Genomic DNA, 21,809 nt, shown 5'->3' on the forward strand with positions numbered 1-21,809 from the left:
TCTCATGGGAACATGAGGAAAGGCGGAAAAACCTCCAATTTGTTTAGTGAGGAAATATGACCTTCATGCTCTTCTTCTTTGGGGTGAGTCAAGTGGTAGTGACTGAAATTTAGGTCATGGGTGGTATATAAATATGTGCATGTGCAAAAAGTAGCTGTCACACTGCACAGCGAGTGGAGCCACTAGCTCAGTGCATTCACTGCCATTTGCAATTCATTTTTAAACTCGAAGTAAATATCGCAGAAAACCTATCATGAAGCTGGTAACTGTGTTTTTGCTGGTGACCCTCAGCATCTGCAGTTACTCTGGTAAGTAGCCTGAACATATATTCCTCTACTTTTCTGTTAATAGGAACATAACTAGTAAACCTAGGCTCCCAGGGGAATATGGTGGAGGGAGTTTTAGAACCATGGAATAGAAAAGTTGGAAGGGATTTCAGATACAGCAACCCCCTACCCCCATCCCAGCCTACCAAGCTATAACCCAATAAAAATACTATCCTTAATGAATCCTACAGAAGTTAGCCAGGGGCACCTGGGTGGCTCAGTTGGTTAAGTGTCCAACTCCTGGTTTTGGCTAGGGTCATGATCTCACAGTTCGAGAAATAGAGCCACACATTGGGCTCTTTGCTGACAGCAGGGAGCCTGCTTGGGAGTCTCTCTTTCCCTGTCTCTCTCTGCTCCTCTCTTGGTCATGCTCTCTCTCTCAAAATAAATAAACTTAAAAAAAAGTTAGCCAACTCACACTAAAGATCAACATTGTTGAACATTGTCCCCTTAGTTTTCTTATCTTCATTAATCTTGAGTCAGAATCTCACTTTGTAACTTCTTTCTTTTGAAACTGTATGGAGTTCATTTTTTTTTTTTTCTGTCACCTGTAGTCACTTGCCAGGTTGTTTCTCCTGAGACATTTCTACATTTATCTGTTCACACACTTAACAGATGGTTGCCGAATGGCTACAACCTGTTGGGCATTTGGATAAACATGGGAAGATATAGATATGAATCAGACACAAAGATTGTTTACCAGGTTCTTTTAATCTGACAGGGGAGCTAAGTCTTCTCCAGACAGAAGTTACTACGATGCTAGACTAATGCACAGAGACATACAGACATACAGCTCTGTGAGAGGACTAAGAGGCCAACAGTTCAATTTCTAGGTGGGGTATAGAAGTTGGATTCTTGGAGGAGAATGGGAACTGATCCATTCTTTTTGGAGGTATATTGACATCTGCAAAATGCACTGTGATAACCATTGCTCATTCAAAGAACAGGAGGCTTTGAGGGTCTTCCCCTGAAAGTATATAAGTATATACAGAGAAGACATTCACCAAAGCCTTAAAAATAAGTAGGGAGATTAATCATGAGAAACTGGATGCTGCCATACCCACATTGGCAACTTTGGCTTGTACTTTTTACTGAAATTTTGGATCAATTTGTAACTTAACCAGTCTTGGCTACTTTGTTTGTCTTCAGTGACTAGTGTCAAATATCTACAGAAAGAGGTGGCAATTGAAAGGTGGTTGGAGGAAATAAATATTCCTCCTCCCGGGGAGAATTTTGGAAGGAAAATAGCAGATGAAGAGAAGTAGATGCGTAGGCTCCTCTTGTATGATTTGAATGGGGAAATGAAAAGGACTCCTAAGGAAAATGAACTAGGGCAGGGTCTTTTTTCTTATATGTGTGCTCATGCATATGTGGGTTTACATATCTGCACCATGTGTTTTGTAAAAATATATATTGTATATATTCTCATTCTCTACATTTTCCTTCTTATTCATCTTCTATGTGAAAGGTAGCTTTTTTTTTTTTTTAAGTTTTTATTTATTTACTTTGAGAGAGAGAGAGAGAGTGCATGCAAGCAGGGGATGGGGCAGAGAGAGGAAGACAGAGAGAATCCTAAGCAGGCTCTGCACTGTCAGCTCAGAGTCCGACACGGGACTTGAACTCACAAACTGTGAGATCGTGACCTGAACCCAACACTAAGAGTTGCACGCTTAACTGACTGAGCCATCCAGGCATTCCTATGTGAGAGTTATCTTTCTAAAGCCAAAGATAAAAAATGCAATTGTTCCATAAAGGAGCCTTGTTACCTCCCCATTACCCTTGGGGAAAAAAAGTCTCAAACTCATTAGTATGGCATTCAAAGCTCTGAAAAATCTGACCTCACCTGAGTTTTGCAGCCTTACTTCCTTTCCCCACCTCAGCATGCCTCACTAGAAGTCTGCACTCCAGCCACTTCTGAAAGGCTCACCAGCGTGTGTATGCACTTTCATTTTAACATTTCAGTGCTTTTGTTAATTTTGTTCCTTTTTATAATGCACCTCCCCTTCTTTACCTTATGATCCTGGAATTTGCTTAAAGACATGACTCCAACAACATCTCTCTGGGAAGATTGCTCCAACACTCTACCACATTAGAATTAGTCATCCCTTCTCTTATGTTTCCGCTGAGCTTAAACCATAATGTTAGCACAGCACATGCCTCACTGTGGCATACACAGATCTTTATTGTCCACTAGACTGTGTAAGTTCTCTGAGTGGAATAGCGTTGTTTTTTTCAACTATGCATCTGCACTAACTCTTAAAGAGTTGGAGTTCAGTTATATTTGCAGTGTGAAGTTGAATTAGTTGGAAGTTGAAGTTGAAACTCCCTGGACTCCCTGGACATGCATATCCCCAAGTAAAGATTCATTATGGAATCTACTCTTTGGCCTCAAAGCCATGGGCTGTGGAGATAGCCACATGCAAAGTATATACCTATTCAGTCAACCACCAGTATCTACTGAGTGCTTACTACATGCCAGGGTCTGTTTTAGACAAGTAAATAAAACATATACTCCTTGTTCTCATGGAGCCTACATACTAGTAAGAGGATGAAGGCAATAAATAAATAAACAAATATTTACTATTTTAGGTCATGGTAAGAAAAAATGAAGTTAGAGATGGGTGATGCTATTTTAGCTACCTTTCTGAGGAGGTAATATTTGATGAGAAACACGTAGCTATCTGGACAAAGAACAGCTTAAGGAGGCACAACAGCAGGTGCAAAAGCCCTGAGGCAAAAGTTTTCATGGGAAGTCAAGTGGGGCTGGAATGGAGCCATTGATGGACACAGTGGAAGGTAGTGCAGTAACAGATAAGAATCAGATGTGCCTGTTTCATGTGGTTTTCCTTTTGCCCTGCAGCCACCGCTTTCCTTGCCAACAGTTTGCCACAAGCTGTCAACAATGCCTTACCTTTACCTGTGGACGACCTTCTCTCCTTTTTGGATCCGTTAAAGCTTCTTCTGAAAACTCTGGGCATTTCTGTTGAGCACCTTGTAGAAGGGCTAAAAAAGTGTGTGAATGAGCTGGGACCAGAGGCCTCTGAGGCAGTGAAGAAACTTCTGGTAACTATAGCTTGTGGGCTAATTTGTCTCTCCCCCCTCTCTCCCAACCACTCTGTTCTCACCTCTGGACATGTATTTCCCTTTTACTGACTATACTCATATAAAGTTTGCATGTCCAGGCATCTCAGGGAAGGTGCAACATCTACTTTTCTAGAAGGAATTTTTGAATGAAAGAGACCTGTGTTCTGGTTGTGACTTTATATTTCTCAGCTTAGGGATTCTTTGTTGAAACTTAACCACTCTGAGCTTCCACTTCCACATCAGCAAAATGGTGGTTAAATAGGTTGATGCCTATTTTTGGAAACATGCTAAGTACATGTAAGCTGCTTTATTTTTATTCTCGTCCTTCTGCCTTTCAGGAGGCCCTGTCGCATTTGGTGTGATGGCAGCACTAAGCTCTGATGGAGGAGAAGGGGAAGGTACTCCCCTTCTTGCGGGCTGGAACTCATTCCGGCCTAAGATGTGGTGACCCCTGAAAACAATGAATAAAGCAATGAATAAATTTCATTGTGTCCTATGTTTATTTCTGGAGTCTGTCTATTCAGAAGGGCCTAAGTAGATAATTTTTTGGGTCATAAACTCCAGAGAGCTTGTTGTTATCAAGAGAACCTACATTTTCAGGAAGACATAATCATGTCTTCCCCTCTTGCTTGAGTCTAAATTAAACATTTTCATTTTCTTCAACTGCTCTTCGACGATGTTTCCAGACACCTCAAGTTCCTATGCCCTTGTTTCTAAAGAAGCTTTTTAAATAACGCTTATTTATTTATTTTGGGGGAGGGGGAGAGAGAGAGAGAGTGCAAGCATGAGCATGGAAGGGGCAGAGAGAGAAGGAGAGAGAGAATCATGGGGCTTGATCTCACAAAACGTGAAATCATGACCTGAGTTGATATCAGGAGTCAAATATTCAACCAACTGAGCCACCCAGGCTAAATATATTTTTAAATATAAAATGAAAAGAGTGTTCAAAGTATTGTCTGACAAGCCTACGGTCTTTCACTGGTTTAGAGTCTACATCACCAGAGTGGGAGTTTCTCTTAAGTTTGTGGCTATACTATGGCCACTCCATAGGTCTTACAGACCCTGCCACCAAGTTAGGCCTTCACTGCATCATCCTTTGGCAACTAGTTTCTGAACTGTCCTTTCCTTTTCCCCATGCCACCATCTATTATGATACTAGAATTATCTTTTCAAGATATAATTATAGTGATATACAATAACCTATAAAATGGATATCCAGCTCCTTAGCATGGCCTACAGGCCCTTCATGACCTGGCCTTTGCTTACATGTCTTGTCTCGTCAATATTTCTTCCTTCCTTCCTTCCTTCCTTCCTTCCTTCCTTCCTTCCTTCCTTCCTTCCTTCCTTCCTCCTTTTGTGACATGTGCTCTAGCCCTGTCACTGAGAAGATAATTAAATCTCTTTGCTGCTGCACTTTTATGCCTTAATGAAAAATCAGTAATGTCTTTCTTCCCATTAAGAATGTCTGCTCTGTTCTTCCTTCAGACCTGAGGTTGTGCCATTCTTGGGACTATTTTTCCTCAGATCCATTCCCCACCCTTCCCCTGCTTGGCTCTGTGATGCTAACCCCTACAGGTTCCCTGTCTCGGTTCCCGGGTTTCCAGGTCAGCTGACCTTTGAGCTGCATTCTGACCCTGGGGGGTTCAGGCAGGACATAGGAGGTGGGAAGTGGGAAAAGCCTGAGTATAGCCTCCTCACCCTTCTACTTGGGAGAAGTCCCCAGAAATATCACATCTGAAACTCCATGTTCTGCTGGATAGGTCTGCATTGGTTCCAGCCTTTGCCAGGCGACTCCAGTGGCAGTGGTTATACCACCTCTTTTTTTTTGCTCTTCAGCTGAAGTTGGTAATGGCTTCCTGCTTTATCCATTCCAGGTTGCCTCACCATCACCTCTTTGACTGTTTAGATCTTCTATCATCTATTGAATCAATTCTGTGCATTATCGCCCCTCTGTTCCAAATGTTAAAGTCATTTATGTTTTCTGGTTGGTTCTTGATTAACATAATGTTAACTGACATCTCTATGAAAATTATCTTGATTTCCTGCTATTTTTTGAGCCCCGTGTTTGTTTTTCAACTAAAATAGTTGCACTTTGTGAAACTTTCTGTTTTCCTTTTTTTGTTTCACCTAAGTCTGTAAGAATAGACTAGATTGCTCACCTACAATAATAGATAATCCCAAATTTCAGAGGCTTATATCCACAACATTTTAATTTGTTCTCACACTGTTTGATCATCTTGAGTTGCTTAGAGTTCTCTTCATGTTGTGTGAATTCTGTGACCAGGAACTGGTGGAATAGTCTTTATCTTGAGCATTTCTGATCATCATGTCATATGCAAGAAGAGAACTCAGTGAATCATAGGCTAACTTTTAAAACTTTCCCATGAAAGTGATGTACATCACTTATAGTCCTGTTTCATTGGCCACACCAAGTCACATGACTATGCTTGACTCATTAGGAAACATAATGTCATTTACCACATTACTTGGCCACTTCAGAGTAGCTGCCACCTGAGATACTTCATTCTACTTGAAATTTTCTGCTCTGTTGGATTATCTTTCCTTCCACCACTAGTGTTCTTCTTACTCTCTGCCCATTATTTTCAGTTTCTTTAAATGGCCATTATTATCCTGATTCCTCTGAATATTTATTCCTCTTCTCTTTTCACTTTGTGTATGGCTTTCATTCAGAGTCTCATGCATTCCCACAGCTGCCAATATAATTTCCATGTTAGGAGCTCTAAAATCTATAGCTATATTCCATATCTCTCTTTTGAGGAAAAGAGATTGTTACCTATTAGACACTTCCAGTAGAAGTCCTTTTTTATGTTCACCTGAATTCACTTCCACCTGAACTCATTATCTCTCAAAACATGCTACCATATTCTAATTTCCTGTCTCAGTATATAGTACAACTATTTTCCTGATTGCCTAAGTCAGAAAGTTGAGAATCATTGTCAGTATGCCTTTTTCTCAGCCTTACTTTCTAATCTCTAAGAAAGTTCTGTTTATTATAAAACTTTTCTACGTCTGTACATACATTTTTCATTATTGTTCCTGTTACTTATTTTCCCCAAACCTTGTCGTTTCTCACCATACTGCTGTGTTAGTCTCCCAAATGTCCTCTGTATTCCCAGAGCTGATCCCTTCCAGTCCATTAGCCACACAGCAGAAAAGGTGGTTTCTTTCCTCTCCCCCCCCCCACCACTGCTTCAGACTTTTTGATAGTGTTTCATTGCTGATTGAAAAAAACATCAGATGCTATTCTAAACCAGCGGATATATTCATAACACATATTTCAACAGTCTTATTTTCAGACTTATTTCTAAGTGTCCTTTCTAGATTCTGAAGTCAAATGGAGGGGAACTCAAACTTATTTATGTTGATAATCCTTAGCACATAGCACAGAGCCTGAATATAGTCTGTGTTGGGCTTGGTTTATTGAATGGGTAGATTTTCTGTTAGATTTTATCTGGTTGGGGTGACCCTTTTGTTCTCTTGCATCATTCATATTATTAAGCTATTCATTGCTCTCATTCCAAGCTTGGTGCATATGGCATATTTGAGAAGGATGACTCTCTATGCTTTCATTCAATCTGCTAAATAGAGAAAACTGAGTAATAGATTTAATATGGCAATCTTTGGGGAGTGGAGGTTTTTCTGGGAGTCTGTCAAAAAGAGGATTGAATTAATAAGGAATCCAAGGACAGACCATGAGAAACTAGGCAGAAACTGATGATAAACATTATGGCAGAAATTGTTGATAAACTTACTATGAATGTAACAACACCAAATGCTGATGAGGTTGTAGAAAAATTGGATCACTCATAATTGCTGGTGTGAATGCAAAATAGTATAACTTACTCTGGGAAAATCATTTGACAGTTTCTTGAAAAACTAAACATACATCCACCATATGACTCACTAATTGTACTGCTGGGCATTTATCTGGAGAAATGAAACATGTTTATGCAAGAACTTATTACAAACATTCATAGAAGTTTTATTTGTAGTAACCCAAACCTGCAAATAACCCCATTGTCCTTAAGTGGATGAATGGTTAAACCAACTGTTATACATCTATAGGATGGAGTACTATAAAAAAGAATAGACAATTGATCTACACAAGCTGGAAGAATCTTTAGAGAATTATGCTAAGTGAATAAAAGCCAACCCAAAAACTGAAATACTGTATAATTCCATTTACATAGCATTCTCAAAATGACAGAATTATACAAATTGATAAGAGATTTCTAGGGGTTAGGAGTGGGTAGGAGTAAGAGGGAAGTGTGTGTGATATATAAGGGCTATGAGAGATCCTTGTGGTCATGGAAATGTTTTGTTTCTTGTATGTACCAATGTCAAAATAAAAAAGTATAATTAAAAACATTGGGAAGACAATGTGGAAATAGATATTATATAAAATTTAATATAAATTACATATAACTATAATCATATAATTATGTAAATAATTATATGTATGTAAATAATTATATGTATACCTGTAACTTTCATTCCTTTAGTCCATAAATCTCCCAAATTAGAGGAAACCACTAACAACTTTATGTGATTTTTCAAGACGTTTTCTGCACTTTTAAAAATAAGTATATATGGACACCCAGGACTCCATGATGGTGTCCGTCATACCAGTGAAGGAGAAGTTGATGGATGTCAAACTAGGAGAGCTGCCAAGCTGGATACTGTTGGGGGATTTCTTCCTAAGGCATGGCTGGAATGTTTCAAAGGAAGGAATCCCTGGGATTTCTATGGTGCTGACAGCATATGTGCTTTTCAACTACTTTCTTTCATACAAGGAACTCAAACCCAAGTGGCTACACAAGTACCACTGAAGAGGGCCCAGTGTGGAGGATGCATTCTGTATTCCTGACCAGGACCTTTGCCTCACACCCCTGAATCCTTTTTTTTTTTAATTAAAAAAGTTTTTTTTTAACGTTTATTTATCTTTGAGATACAGAGAGACAGAGCACAAGCAGAGGAGGGGCAGAGAGAGAGGGAGACACAGAATATGAAGCAGACTCCAGGATCTGAGCTGTCAGCACAGAGCCCAATGTGGGACTTGAACCCAGGAACCATGCATGAGATCTTGACCTGAGCCGAAATCAGACACTCAACTGAGTGAGCCATTCAGGTGCACAACCCCCTGAATCCTTTAATTGAGAATGAACACCCACTAGGGATACCTGGGTGGCTGAGTCGGTTAAGCATCTGACTTCAGGTCAGGTCATGATATCCAAGTTGGTGAGTTTGAGCCCTGCAGGGGGCTCTGTGCTGATAGCTCAGAGCCTGGAACCTGCTTCCAATTCTGTATCTCCCTCTCTTTCTGCCCCTCCCCCACTCAGACTGTTTCTCTCTCTCTCTCTCTCTCTCTCTCTCTCTCTCTCTCTCAAAAATAAACATTAAAAAATTTAAAAGAAAAAAACCTCAATAAAACATGATTAGTGCATGGAAAATAAATTAAAAATAAAGAAATAAAAAGCACATATAAATGAATCATACTTTACTTAAATTTTGATTTATGCAAATATTTAAATTATTTTTAGTAATATTTATTATTATAATGAGTAGTATGGTAAACGCCCATTTATTTGCATTCATGTCTGTATCGCTTCACAAAAGTCTTGGAACTGGAAGTGCAGTGCCAAGAATTATACGATGTTTAAAATTTTGAAAGCTAGTAACAAATTTTCATTGGAAACAGTAGTGGGGATCTGAAGTGATTGAGTCTAGAGAAGTTCCATTCCCAAAGATGAGATTAGAGGCCCAAGACAATGGCTAGGGTATACTCATTCTACTTGAGAAAGCAATGCATTCTGTTTTACCATGTTTTGGAGGGTCAGGAGGTGCAAAATCATATTTTTTTCTGGACTTCATATTTAAGTTAGCTCATACAAACATATAAGTCAGTAAAATTTATTTGCTGCATTTTTAAAAATTTTATGTATGTATGTATGTGTGTGTGTGTATGTATGTATGTATGTATGTATGTATGTATTTATAATTTTAGAAAGGACCCAGTTGAAAAGCTCTCAGGTTTTAAGCAAGTTAAAAACAGCAGGGGGCGCTCATAGGTTGTCAGCAACACCAAGGAAGTTTGTTTTTTTTTTTTTTTTTGTACGTATATGCTCAAGATATATAATAAGAAATTTCAGCAGCTTCGATTGTATTAAAATTTTCACCAGGAGAAACAAATAGACAAAAATAACCTGATGGTCCTTCATTCTGTGCTCTTCTGGCTTCATTTTGAGCATTTTTTTTAATGCATTTTTTTTTCCCTTTGCTCTGCTACTAGCTCATTGTGTATCTTATCAAATAAGAATTTGTTTCCTGAACAGATGATGATAATGCCTAATGTGACTAATATGAATAATAATCATAGGCATAGTTACTGGCCATTGTGTTCTATGTATATATATTTCTTTAATTCAACAAATGATAATTAAATATTGATTGCAGTATCTTTGCTAGAAGTTGAGCATTCTGTGATAAACAAAATAAACATGACCCACACCCCCAGAGATTTTTGCAGTGTAAAGAAAGACACAGAAAATTTGCAAGTAAAAAATGGTAAATAAATAATTATAAATTATGATAAGAACAGTAAAGGAAAAAATAGAATTTTTAAAGAATAATAGAATTTTAAACAAAGGGTAGGAGACATTATTACTCTCAAGTTAGATTTCTAGTATCAGTCTAACTTGAAGTTCTAACACTACATTCTTCATCCACATTGGTAAGAAGAAGGTACTGATGTTATGAAAATCCAGAGATCTCCCTTATTTCCTTCCCACTTTGCCTGGACTTAGAGGTATATCAGTAAATTTGGCTCATGCAAGTTAGCTTAGCACCCACATAAGCCAATGAAGAATATGAGACTGCCAAGTATTGTCCTCAGTGTATGAGACAGGGTTGTCAAATAAGTACTTCAAAGTCTATCTCATAATTCTAGAAAATTCAAACTAATCTGTAGTGTCAAAAAGCAAATCATTAGCTGACTGTGGATAGAATAGGGATGATGAGAGGGAAGAATGAATTATTATAAGTGACAAGAGAAAACTTTTGGGGCTAACAGGTGTGTTCATTACCTTGATTGTAGGGATGGTTTTGTGGGTATATACATATGCCAAAACTTCAAGTTGTATATTTTCAAAATGTGGAGTAATTATATATCAATTGTATCCCAATAAAGTTGTGAGGAGTTATTTATATACTGTGAGCTATAGACCTAAACTAATTTTTGTCAATAGTGTCAGTTTGGGTCAGTAAGAGAATTACTACATTTTGATGGTGTTATGACAGTATCTATTACAATATTTAAAAATTTGAAAAATGTCCTTTGATCTAGCCATTCAGTTTTTGTAAATCTTTTATGAAGAAATAAATACATTGGTGCACAAGGTTATATGTATAAGGATGTTTATTGCAGCAGCCTCTAAAAAACACCCCCCCAAAATAGAAGCAATATGAATTATGAATGCCCCAACAATGGGGAAATTATGATATCTTAAATTATGAGCTTTCAAATAGAATTTTTTTAAAGATTTTATTTTTAAGTAGTCCCTACACCCAACATAGGGCTTCAACTCACAACCCTGAGGTCAAGAGTCATCTGCTTCACCAACCGAGCCAGCCAGGCACACCTCAATAGATTCTTAAAGATTTGTATTATTTACCTAAAGTAAATACCATGAGATATCATTAATAAGAAAGGCAAACTACTGAGTAAAGTGCACACCCTGATTTCCCTACACATTTATATCTATATTTGGATAAGTTTGAATGGACAGGAAGAATGGAGTCAATATTAGTTGCTGGGAGGGCTGGTTTAGGGATAATGGTGTTAGAGTGGGAGATGGTTAGCTTTTAAAAATATATATATTTTTCTACTGTCCCCTTCATTTTTCCCATTGGTGTGAGCATATGCTACTTTAATAATTTTTGAAGTGGAATTTTGAAGAAAACATTTTGTCAATCCATATTAGACAGTTTCCTTCTCTCTTAAACACTGCAGCATTAATAATCTGAGTGGTTTAAATGGGTTCTATAAATTTCCAGGTTCTCAAATGCATTATTTTATTTTATTATTATGTTTTTAAATTTTATATGTTATGTTTTAGAGAGAGAGAGAGAGAGAGAGAGAGAATATCAAGCAGGAGATTCTCATATGGAGCCCGATGTAGGGCTCGGTCCCACGATCCTCAGATCATGACCCGAGCGGAAATCAAGAGTTGATCACTCAACCAACTGAGCCACCCAGACACTCCTTGAGTGCATTATTTTAAAAGGGGAGTAATAATGTCTGACTTTTGTACTTGATGTGAGGATTAAGTGAGGTAACACAGATGAAGGACCAAGCATGGGAAATGTCCCAATGATATCTGTTTCTTTGCCATGTTAGGTAGCTTTTGAGGGGCCATCCTTGAATGACAGGCATTATTACAGTCTGAGCATTGATTTAAAGTGTCCACTCTGCCCTTCCTCCTCCTTCTCCATGTGTCCAAATCCTTCCTCATCTATCAAGATATAGCTCAAATATCGCTACCTCTGAAAAGTCTTGCCACATCTCTCAAGGGAGCAAGCAGGCTCTTTGTCCTGGTTCTCATGCTGCCATGTCTGTGCCTCCTTTATATCATGCCATGCTGAATGTGGTTTGTTAATTATGTGCTTGTATCTTCTATATCAAGATTGTGAGCTACTTGAAATCCAAAACCATGAGACGCTCAATTTTGCATCCTTATTTTGTTCTTAGGTAGATGTTCTCTTTTCTCATTTTTTTTTTTTTTACTTAATACAGAACTCAGCAAATATTTATTGATCAGCTTCTGTCTGCCAGACACTGTTCTAACTGCTCACTATTGTGTCAGGAACATTGAGCAAAAGAGGCAAAATTCCTGCCTTACAGAGCTTACACTCTATTGGGGCTAGAGAGAAAAAATAACAAAACATAGAAAAGTGTTTTAACACTGTTAAAAGAGAGTGAGGTGGAGAAGAAAAATGTAGCAGCCAAAGCTGATAAGAAATGGTGGGTCAAAGGGTGACTTTTAAAGTTGATTTTAAGTCAAGTGCTCAAAAAGGTCTCACTGGGAAGGTGATCTCTGAGAAAAAATACTTCAAGAAGTGCATGGGCATGCCATGTGGCTGTCTTGGGAAGGGTACTTTAGGCAGAAGGAAGAGTAATTGCAAGGTTGTGCGGGAAGTATATGCCTGTAGTGTTTAAGGAAGGGAAGGATCCCAAGTGGGTGGAGTGGTGGGATGAGTAGTAGGAGAAGAGGTGAGAAGCAGGTGGCTCCGGTGAGAACTGATGCACCATTTTCAGGAAATTTAAAAATATCGCTTTTGCTCAGAATGAGATGGAAAGTCGGAAAGTAGAAGGAATTTATAGGATTAAAGTTATATTTTAATAGAAGTACTTACTCTGCTTAGCGCTTCTGTACAGTGCAAGGTGTAAATTCCCTCAAGCAGTGATGTCATGGTAGGTACCCTGGAATTGAGGATGGAGTTAGTGATACTGTGGATTGTGCCATCAGGGTGTCACAGGGAGCACTGTGTTGCAGGTTAGCCAAACCTGGCTGGAGTTTCCACTCATCCTTTACCAGCAATCCTATCTGAGGTGTAATGTCGACTAACCTCCCCCAGCCTCAGTTTCCTCGCTTGTCATATGAAGGAAATAATGCCTGACCATCTTACTTCAATTGTATTGTGCATATGAGTTCCCAGTGAGAAAAATATATGAAGAGAACATAAAGGAAAAATATTATACAGATGCAAGAGATTCTTGATCCTCAAAAACAGGGTGCTTTCTGGCCACAGAGAGGGGTCTTATTGGAGAGTAGGAAAAGAAGGTAACAAGGTAGAGGGAGCAAGCATACAATGTAAAGCAAATAGAGAAATTTTCAAAATCTCTGTGTTTTGCTGGAGATCTGGGACAAGTATTTCTCAGCAGTGCATCCAATCTGAGACTGACTTGGCATCTGTTTCATTTTTGTTTTGTTCTTTACCAGTATGGAAGAGTGATTTCAAACTGTATACCAAATGAGTGAGTATAAAGACAAAGAAACTCTGATAGGACATGCCTCTCAAAAAAAAAAAAAAAAAAAAAAAAAAAAAAAGGCAGTAAACTGATTATTGTAGCTACAAGAAATATATTTCCAAGGCACAAAGTAAGTACCCAGAATCTGAAAAGGGATTTCTGGGTCACATTTGTTGTGGAAAAGCAGTCTGCATGTCAGATGATGACTATAATAGAAATCTTGGGTAATTTAGCTTAAGAGGATGTGATACTTGAAGTTAACAGTCTCCAAATGATCAATAAAATAAAAAGGCAAATTGTGAAATGGGAGAAAACATTTGCAAATTCTGTATCTGATAAGGGGTTGATATCCAAAATACATAAGGAACTCCTACAGCTCAATAGCAAAAATGAAACAAGTAATTTGATTCAAAAGTGGGCAAAGGACCTGAATAGACATTTTTCTAAAGAAGATACATAATGTCCAACCTATATGAAAAGGTACTCAACATCACTATTTATCAAGGAAATGAAAATCAAAATCACAATATTACCTCACACCTGTTAGAATGGCTATTATCAAAAGATAAGAGATAACAAGGACTGACAAGGATGTGGAGAAAAGGGAACACTTGTTCACTGCTGGTGTGAATGTAAACTGGTAAAGCCACTGTGGAAAACAGTATGGAGGTTCCTCAAAAAATTACAGATAGAACTACCATCTGGCAATCTCACTTTTGAGTATATATCCCAAGGAAATGAAATCATTATCTTGAAGAAATATAGGTACTCCCATGTTTACTGCAGCCATTATTTACAATAGCTTGGATATGGAAACAATTTAAGTGTCTTGATGGATTAGTGGATAAAGAAATGTAACACACAGACATACACACACAGTGGAATATTATTCAACCTAAAAGAAAGAAAATCCTGCCACTTGCAACTATATGGATGAATCTTGAGAGCATTATGCTAAGTGAAATAAGTCAGGCAGAGAAAGACAAGTACTGTATGATCTCATTTACATGTGGAATCTTAAAAAAAAAATGGAACTCATAGAAATAGAGAGTAGATTGGTGGTTGCCAAGAGTAGGGAGGTGGTGGGAGAAATAGGTGAAGGTTGTCGAAGGGTACACACTTCGAGTTATAAGAACAATAAATTCTGGGGATATGATGTACAGCATAGTGACTGTAGTTAACAATACTGTATCATGTACTTACATGTTGCTAAGAGAGTAGATCTTAAACATTTTCACTCCAAAAAAAAAAATGATAACTATGTAAGTGATAGATGTGTTAACTGTTATGCCCAGAATTCGTGATCCCCAAAGACCACTAGGGAGCCGAGTCTGATGCAAAAGCAAAAGAGCCTTTATTCGAGCTAGCTCGAGCTCAATCCCCTACCTGCACCGACACAGCGGTGAGATACCAGAGAGAGAGCAAGTTTCAAAAGGACAAAGGTTTTATTGGGGCCTAGGGGCAGTTGGTGAGGTAATGGCTATGGCCTCAGCCGATTGGCTGGGGAAGGGTCCGAGTCCTGTTAGGCAGGTGGGGGGGGGGGGTTACTCAAGGGGAGGAGGTGTGGTCAAGGTGAAGGACACAGAACAAGATGGAGTTGGCCGGCCGGCCGGCGTAGGCCCGCCCTTTCATTCCCCCCTTGTCATGTAGCTTAGGGACCCAATCATGGGTCCGGCTGCATTTATGGTGACAAGGGGAACAGAGTTTGGAGGTTTACGCAAAGTTCTGGGAAGCAAGTGTCCCTGGGGTGGCTCTTGGAGGTCTGATTAAGTATTGTCCCCGAGCTGGTGTCTATGATCTGCCAGGTGATGTTTTGGGGGGCGTGGGGACTCCCGGCAGCATGAGCAATGACAAGCAGAGTTAACAGAGTTACCAATATTAGGTGGGTCGAATGTGCTGTAGCTTGAGCTTGAGCGGGTTGTGTTGGTCCCAACTGATGGCCCATCACGTGACGAAGTCCTTCCGGATCGAGGAGGGGTCCGCTGGCCGAACCTTGGTGTGATGTACCCAGGTCGCGATGCCGTCTACTTTGAGAGTGGTGGGGGTTGTCAACACCACGATGTAGGGTCCCTTCCAGCGCGGCTCAAGAGTCTCTCGGTGGTGCCTCTTGACGTAGACCCAGTCCCCGGCCTGTACTGATGAGGTGTCGGGGTCTGGCCAGCCTCGTAGATGGCACGGAGGTGCGGCCAAATGTCCTCGTGCGCCCTCTGGAGCCCTCTCAAGGAAAGAAAAAGTTCTTGATCTTTAAACTCAGCAATAAGTTCAGCTCGAAGGCTGGGAATAACAAGGGGTGGCCTGCCAAACATGATCTCGTAGGGAGTAAAACCCAGAGTGTAAGGAGTGTTTCTAACCCGGTAAAGGGCGTACGGTAGGAGAGTCACCCAGTCCCTGCCAGTCTCCATGGTTAATTTGGTAAGGGTCTCTTTTAGGGTTCTATTCATTCTACCTGTCCTGAGCTCCGGGGCCTATAAGCACAATGTAATTTCCAGTTTGCCCCCACCGCCTTGGCTACTGCCTGTGTTACCTGCGAGATAAAAGCTGGTCCATTGTCTGATCCTACCATGGCAGGAAAACCATACCTGGGTAAGATGTCTTCTAGTAGCTTCTTAGCCACCGTCTGAGCCGTTTCATGCTTGGTTGGGTATGCCTCCACCCAGCCAGAGAAGGTGTCTGTAAATACTAAAAGATATTTATAACCATACTTTCCTGGTTTAACTTCAGTGAAGTCGACTTCCCATTGGGCTCCCGGTCTGGTGCCTCTGAGCCTGGTTCCTTTTTTATTTGATGTGGCTCTCGTGTTGGTGAGTTGGCAGGTCTTGCAGACAGATACAGCTTGCTCTATTTTGGTGTCCTGTTGGTGAATCTTGATTCCGGCATGTCGGATTAAGTCTTTTAATTTTCGGGCTCCCATGTGAGTAGACCGATGCATGTGCTCTAATATTGAGACTCCGAGCCGGTCTGGCAGCACGAGCTCCTTGTTAGGTGTATACCACCATCCCTTTATCTCCTGGGCCATGGGGAGTTTCTTGATCTGCTGTAACTCCTCCTGGGAGTATTTGGGCTGGTCTGGTAAAACTGGGCCTCGTGGGTCCGGTAGTTCTATGGCCATGGTGGGGACTGGAGTAAGGGCTACTGCCTTGGCTGCCTGGTCAACCTTTCGATTACCTCTAGCTACTGGGTTATCAGCTTTTTGGTGCCCTTGGCAGTGGATAATGGCTAGCTTGGCAGGAAGCCATAAGGCCGTAAGCAGGTTAAGTATCTCCTGCTTATTTTTTATAGTCCGTCCTTCTGCCATCAGTAACCCCCTCTCCTGATAAATTGCCCCATGAATATGAGCTGTGGCAAAAGCATAATGGCTGTCTGTGTAGATGTTAAGCCATTTTCCAGCTCCCAACATCAGCGCCTTGGTGAGGGCTATGAGCTCTGCTTGCTGGGCTGACGTTCCAGAGGGTAGAGCCTCCGCCCATACGGTGTCCGTTTCGGTGACCACCGCTGTACCCGCATACCTGTGTCCGTCTCGCACAAAGCTGCTGCCATCAGTGAACCAAGTAGCCTCGGCATCGGGGAGGGGCCGGTTGGTCAGGTCCATCCGGAATCCATGTACTTGTTCCAGGATTCCCGCACAGTCATGTAGTGGAGCACCTAGGTCAGGGTCGGGCAGCAGGGTTGCAGGATTGAGGGCTGCACTGGGGTGGAACCGCACTCATGGAAAGTGGAGTAGGAGGCTCTGGTAATGAGTCATACGTGTATTGCTCATCCATCTATCTGGAGGCTGTTTCAGGACCCCTTCCATGGCGTGTGGGGTCGTGATCCAGATCTCCTGTCCTAGGGTCAGTTTGTCTGCATCCTTGACTAGGAGTGCTGTCGCCGCAATAATTCCTTGGCATGGCGGCCAGCCGGCAGCCACTGGGTCTAGTTTCTTAGACAGGTAAGCCACTCGGCGGTTCCAGGGGCCTAAGGTTTGAGTTAGAACCCCTTTTGCTATTCCCTTATGTTCGTCTACAAAGAGGTGGAAGGGCTTCGTAATGTCTGGCAGGCCCAGGGCTGGGCACTTAGGAGGGCCTTTTTTAACTGATTAAAGGCAGTTTCTTCTTTTTCAGCCCATTTAAATGTTTTCCCCTCTTTGGTAGCTTCATATAGGGGCCTGGTGATCTCAGCAAAACCTGGAACCCAGAGGCGGCAGTAGCCAGCTGATCCTAGGAATTCCCTCACTTCTCTTCGGGAGGTGGGAGTAGGGATCTTTAGGACAGTTTCTTTTCTGGCATCTGATAACCACCGCTGTCCACCCTCCAGGATATATCCCAGGTAACTTACCCTCTCCCTGCATATCTAAGCCTTCTTCGCGGATGCCCGGTACCCTAAGGCCCCCAGGGTAGCCAGCAGCTCCTGGGTTCCTCGCTCACAGTCTTTGGCCCTGTTGGCAGCAATCAGGATGTCATCTACGTATTGTAGAAGGGTGAGGCCAGGGTGCTCCCTTCAGTACTCACCCAGGTCCTCGTGTAGTGCCTCGTCGAAGATGGTGGGTGAATTTTTGAATCCCTGAGGTAGTCGTGTCCAGGTGAGTTGCCCACTGTAGCCCTCCTCCGGATCATGCCACTCAAAGGCGAACAAGGGTTGGCTCTGGGGTGCCAGCGGCAGACTGAAGAAGGTGTCCTTTAAATCTAGTACAGTATACCAGACCCTGGAGGGCGCCAAGGAGCTCAAGAGAGTATATGGGTTGGGAACAGTTGGGTGTATGTCCGCGACCCTCTTATTTACTTCCTGGAGGTCTTGTACCGGTCGGTAGTCATTTGTGTGAGGCTTTTTTTTTTTTAATTTTTTTTTTCAACGTTTATTTATTTTTGGGACAGAGAGAGACAGAGCATGAACGGGGGAGGGGCAGAGAGAGAGGGAGACACAGAATCGGAAACAGGCTCCAGGCTCTGAGCCATCAGCCCAGAGCCTGACGCGGGGCTCGAACTCATGGACCGCGAGATCGTGACCTGGCTGAAGTCAGACGCTTAACCAACTGCGCCACCCAGGAGCCCCTGTGTGAGGCTTTTTGACCGGCAGTAGGGGGGTGTTCCAGGCAGACTGGCAAGGAACTAGTACCCCTAGGCTTCGTAGTCTCCGGATGTGTGGCTGGATCCCCTTCTGGGCCTCCTGAGACATGGGGTATTGTTTGATCCTTACTGGACTCTCTCCTGGCTTGAGCTCTACCAGGACTGGGGTCCTGTGAGCGGCTAGTCCCATCCCCCCCGTCTCTGCCCAAACCGAGGGGAATTCTTGTAGCCATCTGTCTATATAATCCTCTCTTCGGAGCGCCTCCTGGTGGAGGAGGTATTCATCCTCCAGTTTCATGGTCAGGACCTGGATGGGGTGGCCCTTGCCATTGGTGACCTGAGGCCCCCCCTTGTCTGAAAGTTATCTGAGCTCCAATCTTGGTCAGTAAGTCCCGTCCTAACAGCGGGTAAGGGCATTCTGGTATTACCATAAAGGAGTGGGATACCCGGCCCGGCCCCACATCTACCGTTCTTCGGGTAGTCCATGAATACTGGCTGATACCAGTTGCCCCTTGTACCCAGGACTTCTTCCTGGCTAGTTTTCCTTGTAGGGTGCAGAGGACCGAATGTTGTGCTCCGTTGTCGACGAGGAAGTCAACAGGGGTCCCCTCCACTTTAAGAGTTACCCTGGGTTCGGGGAGAGGGTCCGAACCCCGACTCCCCTAATCACTTAGTTCATCTAGCTCTAGGACTTTTATTCGATCAGTCTTGCTTCCCTTCCTACCGGCCCTTTTTGGACAATCTCGGGCCCAATGCCCCATCTCCTTGCAGTATGCGCACTGATCCTTCTGCAGCCTCTGCTTCCCCCCCTTGGTGGTTCTTTTACCTTTTCTTGCATCGTCTGCCAGCTGCCGGAGATGGCGGTCTCGTTCCTCGGGGAAGTCAGCAGTGGTAGCTAGTAGTATTCTGGCCAGGTCTCGAGTCTGCTTACTGCTGGCAGCCGCCATGGCGCGAGCCTGCTTGTCCTCAGGAGGCTCCCGGTTATTATATACCTTTTCGGCTACCACCAGTAAGTCCTGCAGACTTTTTTCTCTTAGTCTATCTATTTTCTGTAATTTTCTCCTAATGTCTACGGCCGATTGGTTTACAAAGGCCATGATAACAGCTGCCTTGCTTTCTGGAGCTTCTGGATCCATGGGGGTATAGGTACGGAATGCCTCCATGATCCGTTCTAAAAAGGCAGCCGGAGATTCATCTTTTCCCTGTTATACATTTCCTACCTTGGCCAAATTGGTTGGCTTTCTAGCAGCCATTCGGAGAACCCCCATTAGAGTCTGGCGGTAGACCTGGAGCCTCTCCTTACCTTCTGCCGTGTTGAAATACCACTGGGGCCGAGTTAAGGGGAAGGAGGAATCTATCTGAGCCTGGTTGGTGGTGGGATTCCCGTCTGCGCGCGGAACTAGTTTTTGGGCCGCATTGAGGCTTCTTTCTCTTTCTTCAGTCGTGAACAGGACCTGCAAAAGCTGCTGGCAATCGTCCCACGTGGGCTGATGGGTAAAAAGAACAGAGTCTAATAAATCAATAAGCCCTGCCGGTTTCTCGGAAAACTTAGGATTCTGAGCTTTCCAATTGTAGAGGTCACTAGTGGCGAAAGGCCAATAGTGATGGGGCTGATTCCCCTCCGCATCTGGGGGTCCGGCGGCTCGCAGGGGCAGAATAGTGGAGTCGGCAGCGGAGGCAGATTGCTCCCTCTGAGCCCTTTGTCTGGTAAAGGGCGGGCTTCCCAGTGGAGCGTTTCCGCCTCCCACTCTCGGAACAGCGTCTGCCTCCCCCGGAGGGGGAGGATGGTGTTCTTCCAGCATCCTAGAGGGGTTACATGGGGGAGGAAAAATTAATTCTTCTTCAGTACTCCCCTGCAGGACAGGGTAGAGGGGTGCTGAAGGCTGGGTAAGACTTTTCTTCTTCTTTGTCCCCTGCAAAGCAAGAATGGGTTTGGCTCCGGAGGGAGCGGGGCTAGGAAGGGCTTAAGCCAAGAGGGTGGGTAGAGGGGTAGTCTGAGTCTGTCCCATAACGTCCGTCCAGTAAGTCCACAGAACAAAACAGAGAAACACAGAAACAGACAAACAGAGGGCCCCTAGAAAGTCTTCCAACTCCATGGAAGCAAAACTGAAAGCTAGCTTAGACCTTTGAGGGGATTCCAAGTCCCTCCAAAACCGATGAGGGGATTTCACGTCCCTCCAAAGACGACGGCCTCACGCCGACCTGCGGGAGCGACCCGCCTCGTCTCAGACCTTTGAGGGGATTCCATGTCCCTCCAGAAGGGAGGATCGGAATGTCTTCCGAAACTCCCGGCCCATGGTCCTCCAGTGCATCCACTTAGACCACATCGGGCACTACCAGAATTCCAGAAATGAGCTCACACAGAAAAGACAGAACAAACAGACAGACACTAATCATGGCCAGTCAGGCTCTCCGGGTTGGGGGTCCCTCGGGGGTCTTGGGGATCCCGGACGAGCCCCCAAATGTTATGCCCAGAATTCATGATCCCCAAAGACCACTAGGGAGCTGAGTCCGATGCAAAAGCAAAAGAGCCTTTATTCGAGCTAGCTCGAGCTCAATCCCCTACCTGCACCGACGCAGCGGTGAGATACCAGGGAGAGAGCGAGTTTCAAAAGGACAAAGGTTTTATTGGGGCCTAGGGGCAGTTGGTGAGGTAATGGCTATGGCCTCAGCCAATTGGCTGGGGAAGGGTCCGAGTCCTGTTAGGCAGGTGAGGGGGGGGGGGTTCCTCAAGGGGAGGAGGTGTGGTCAAGGTAAAGGACACAGTACAAGATGGAGTCGGCCGGCATAGGCCCGCCCTTTCATTAACTAAGCTTATGCTTATAATAATTTAGCAATATATATGTATATCAAATCATCACGTTTGTACCTTACACTTACACTATGTTATATGTCAGTAATATATCAGTAAAGCTGGAAAAAAAGAAGAAATTGGCACAGTCTCTGGAAAATGCAGAAGGTGGCTTGTCTGAATTTATTGCCGAGAGTGTATTTTCAGTATTTTGAACGTGTATTTTCAGTATTTTGTAGGTGTTCACTCTTTGTTTAGTTACCTATATTATTAAAGTCTCTTTGTGCTGCATGCAAACATATTCTGGCTATTAAAATAGGAAACAAGACAAACAAAAGATTTATTGAAACACTGGAGTCACTTTCAGAGCCGCAGTGCTTTGGAAGGACCAGTCTCAGGACAGCTTGTGAGAACTCATTAGCAGTAGTACAGAGATCCTATATTCTAGATCTGTAATTATCATCAGCTCCATGATTTCAGTCTGGTCTTAACTGTCCACATCAATAATTCTGGGAGAA

General features: G+C 42.7%; 2 protein-coding genes and 1 long non-coding RNA gene across 3 annotated transcripts; 2 read left to right on the forward strand and 1 right to left on the reverse strand.

The window, feature by feature from the left end:
* The first annotated feature begins 253 nt into the window (after positions 1-253).
* Positions 254-3,873, forward strand: SCGB3A2 (secretoglobin family 3A member 2). The gene is made up of 3 exons (XM_047871077.1): positions 254-308; positions 3,187-3,389; positions 3,749-3,873. The coding sequence occupies exons 1-3, from the start codon at positions 254-256 to the stop codon at positions 3,770-3,772; spliced, it is 282 nt and encodes a 93-aa protein (XP_047727033.1). The 3' UTR covers positions 3,773-3,873.
* A 4,165-nt stretch (positions 3,874-8,038) lies between these two features.
* LOC125174836 (ATP synthase subunit f, mitochondrial-like) lies at positions 8,039-8,260 on the forward strand. The gene has a single exon (XM_047874709.1). The coding sequence runs from the start codon at positions 8,039-8,041 to the stop codon at positions 8,258-8,260; it is 222 nt and encodes a 73-aa protein (XP_047730665.1).
* A 7,819-nt stretch (positions 8,261-16,079) lies between these two features.
* On the reverse strand, positions 16,080-17,866 carry LOC125173502 (uncharacterized). The gene is made up of 3 exons (XR_007155056.1): positions 17,773-17,866; positions 16,965-17,100; positions 16,080-16,137 (listed from the first exon to the last, which is right to left on the reverse strand). It is a non-coding gene; the product is annotated as an uncharacterized LOC125173502 (long non-coding RNA).
* Positions 17,867-21,809: the final 3,943 nt, after the last annotated feature.

The sequence above is a fragment of the Prionailurus viverrinus genome, chromosome A1 (genome assembly GCF_022837055.1).
Source record: "Prionailurus viverrinus isolate Anna chromosome A1, UM_Priviv_1.0, whole genome shotgun sequence".
In the NCBI taxonomy this organism is placed as follows: Eukaryota; Metazoa; Chordata; class Mammalia; order Carnivora; family Felidae; genus Prionailurus; species Prionailurus viverrinus.

What these genes read in the sequence shown, in the direction of transcription:
- SCGB3A2 (XM_047871077.1), top strand. Translation starts at nt 254, where the DNA reads ATGAAGCTGGTAACTGTGTTTTTGCTGGTGACCCTCAGCATCTGCAGT. An exon ending in CAGCATCTGCAGTTACTCTG is followed by an intron (nt 309 to 3,186) that starts GTAAGTAGCCTG and finishes TTTGCCCTGCAG; the next exon opens with CCACCGCTTTCCTTGCCAAC. An exon ending in AGGCAGTGAAGAAACTTCTG is followed by an intron (nt 3,390 to 3,748) that starts GTAACTATAGCT and finishes TCTGCCTTTCAG; the next exon opens with GAGGCCCTGTCGCATTTGGT.
- LOC125174836 (XM_047874709.1), top strand. Translation starts at nt 8,039, where the DNA reads ATGATGGTGTCCGTCATACCAGTGAAGGAGAAGTTGATGGATGTCAAA.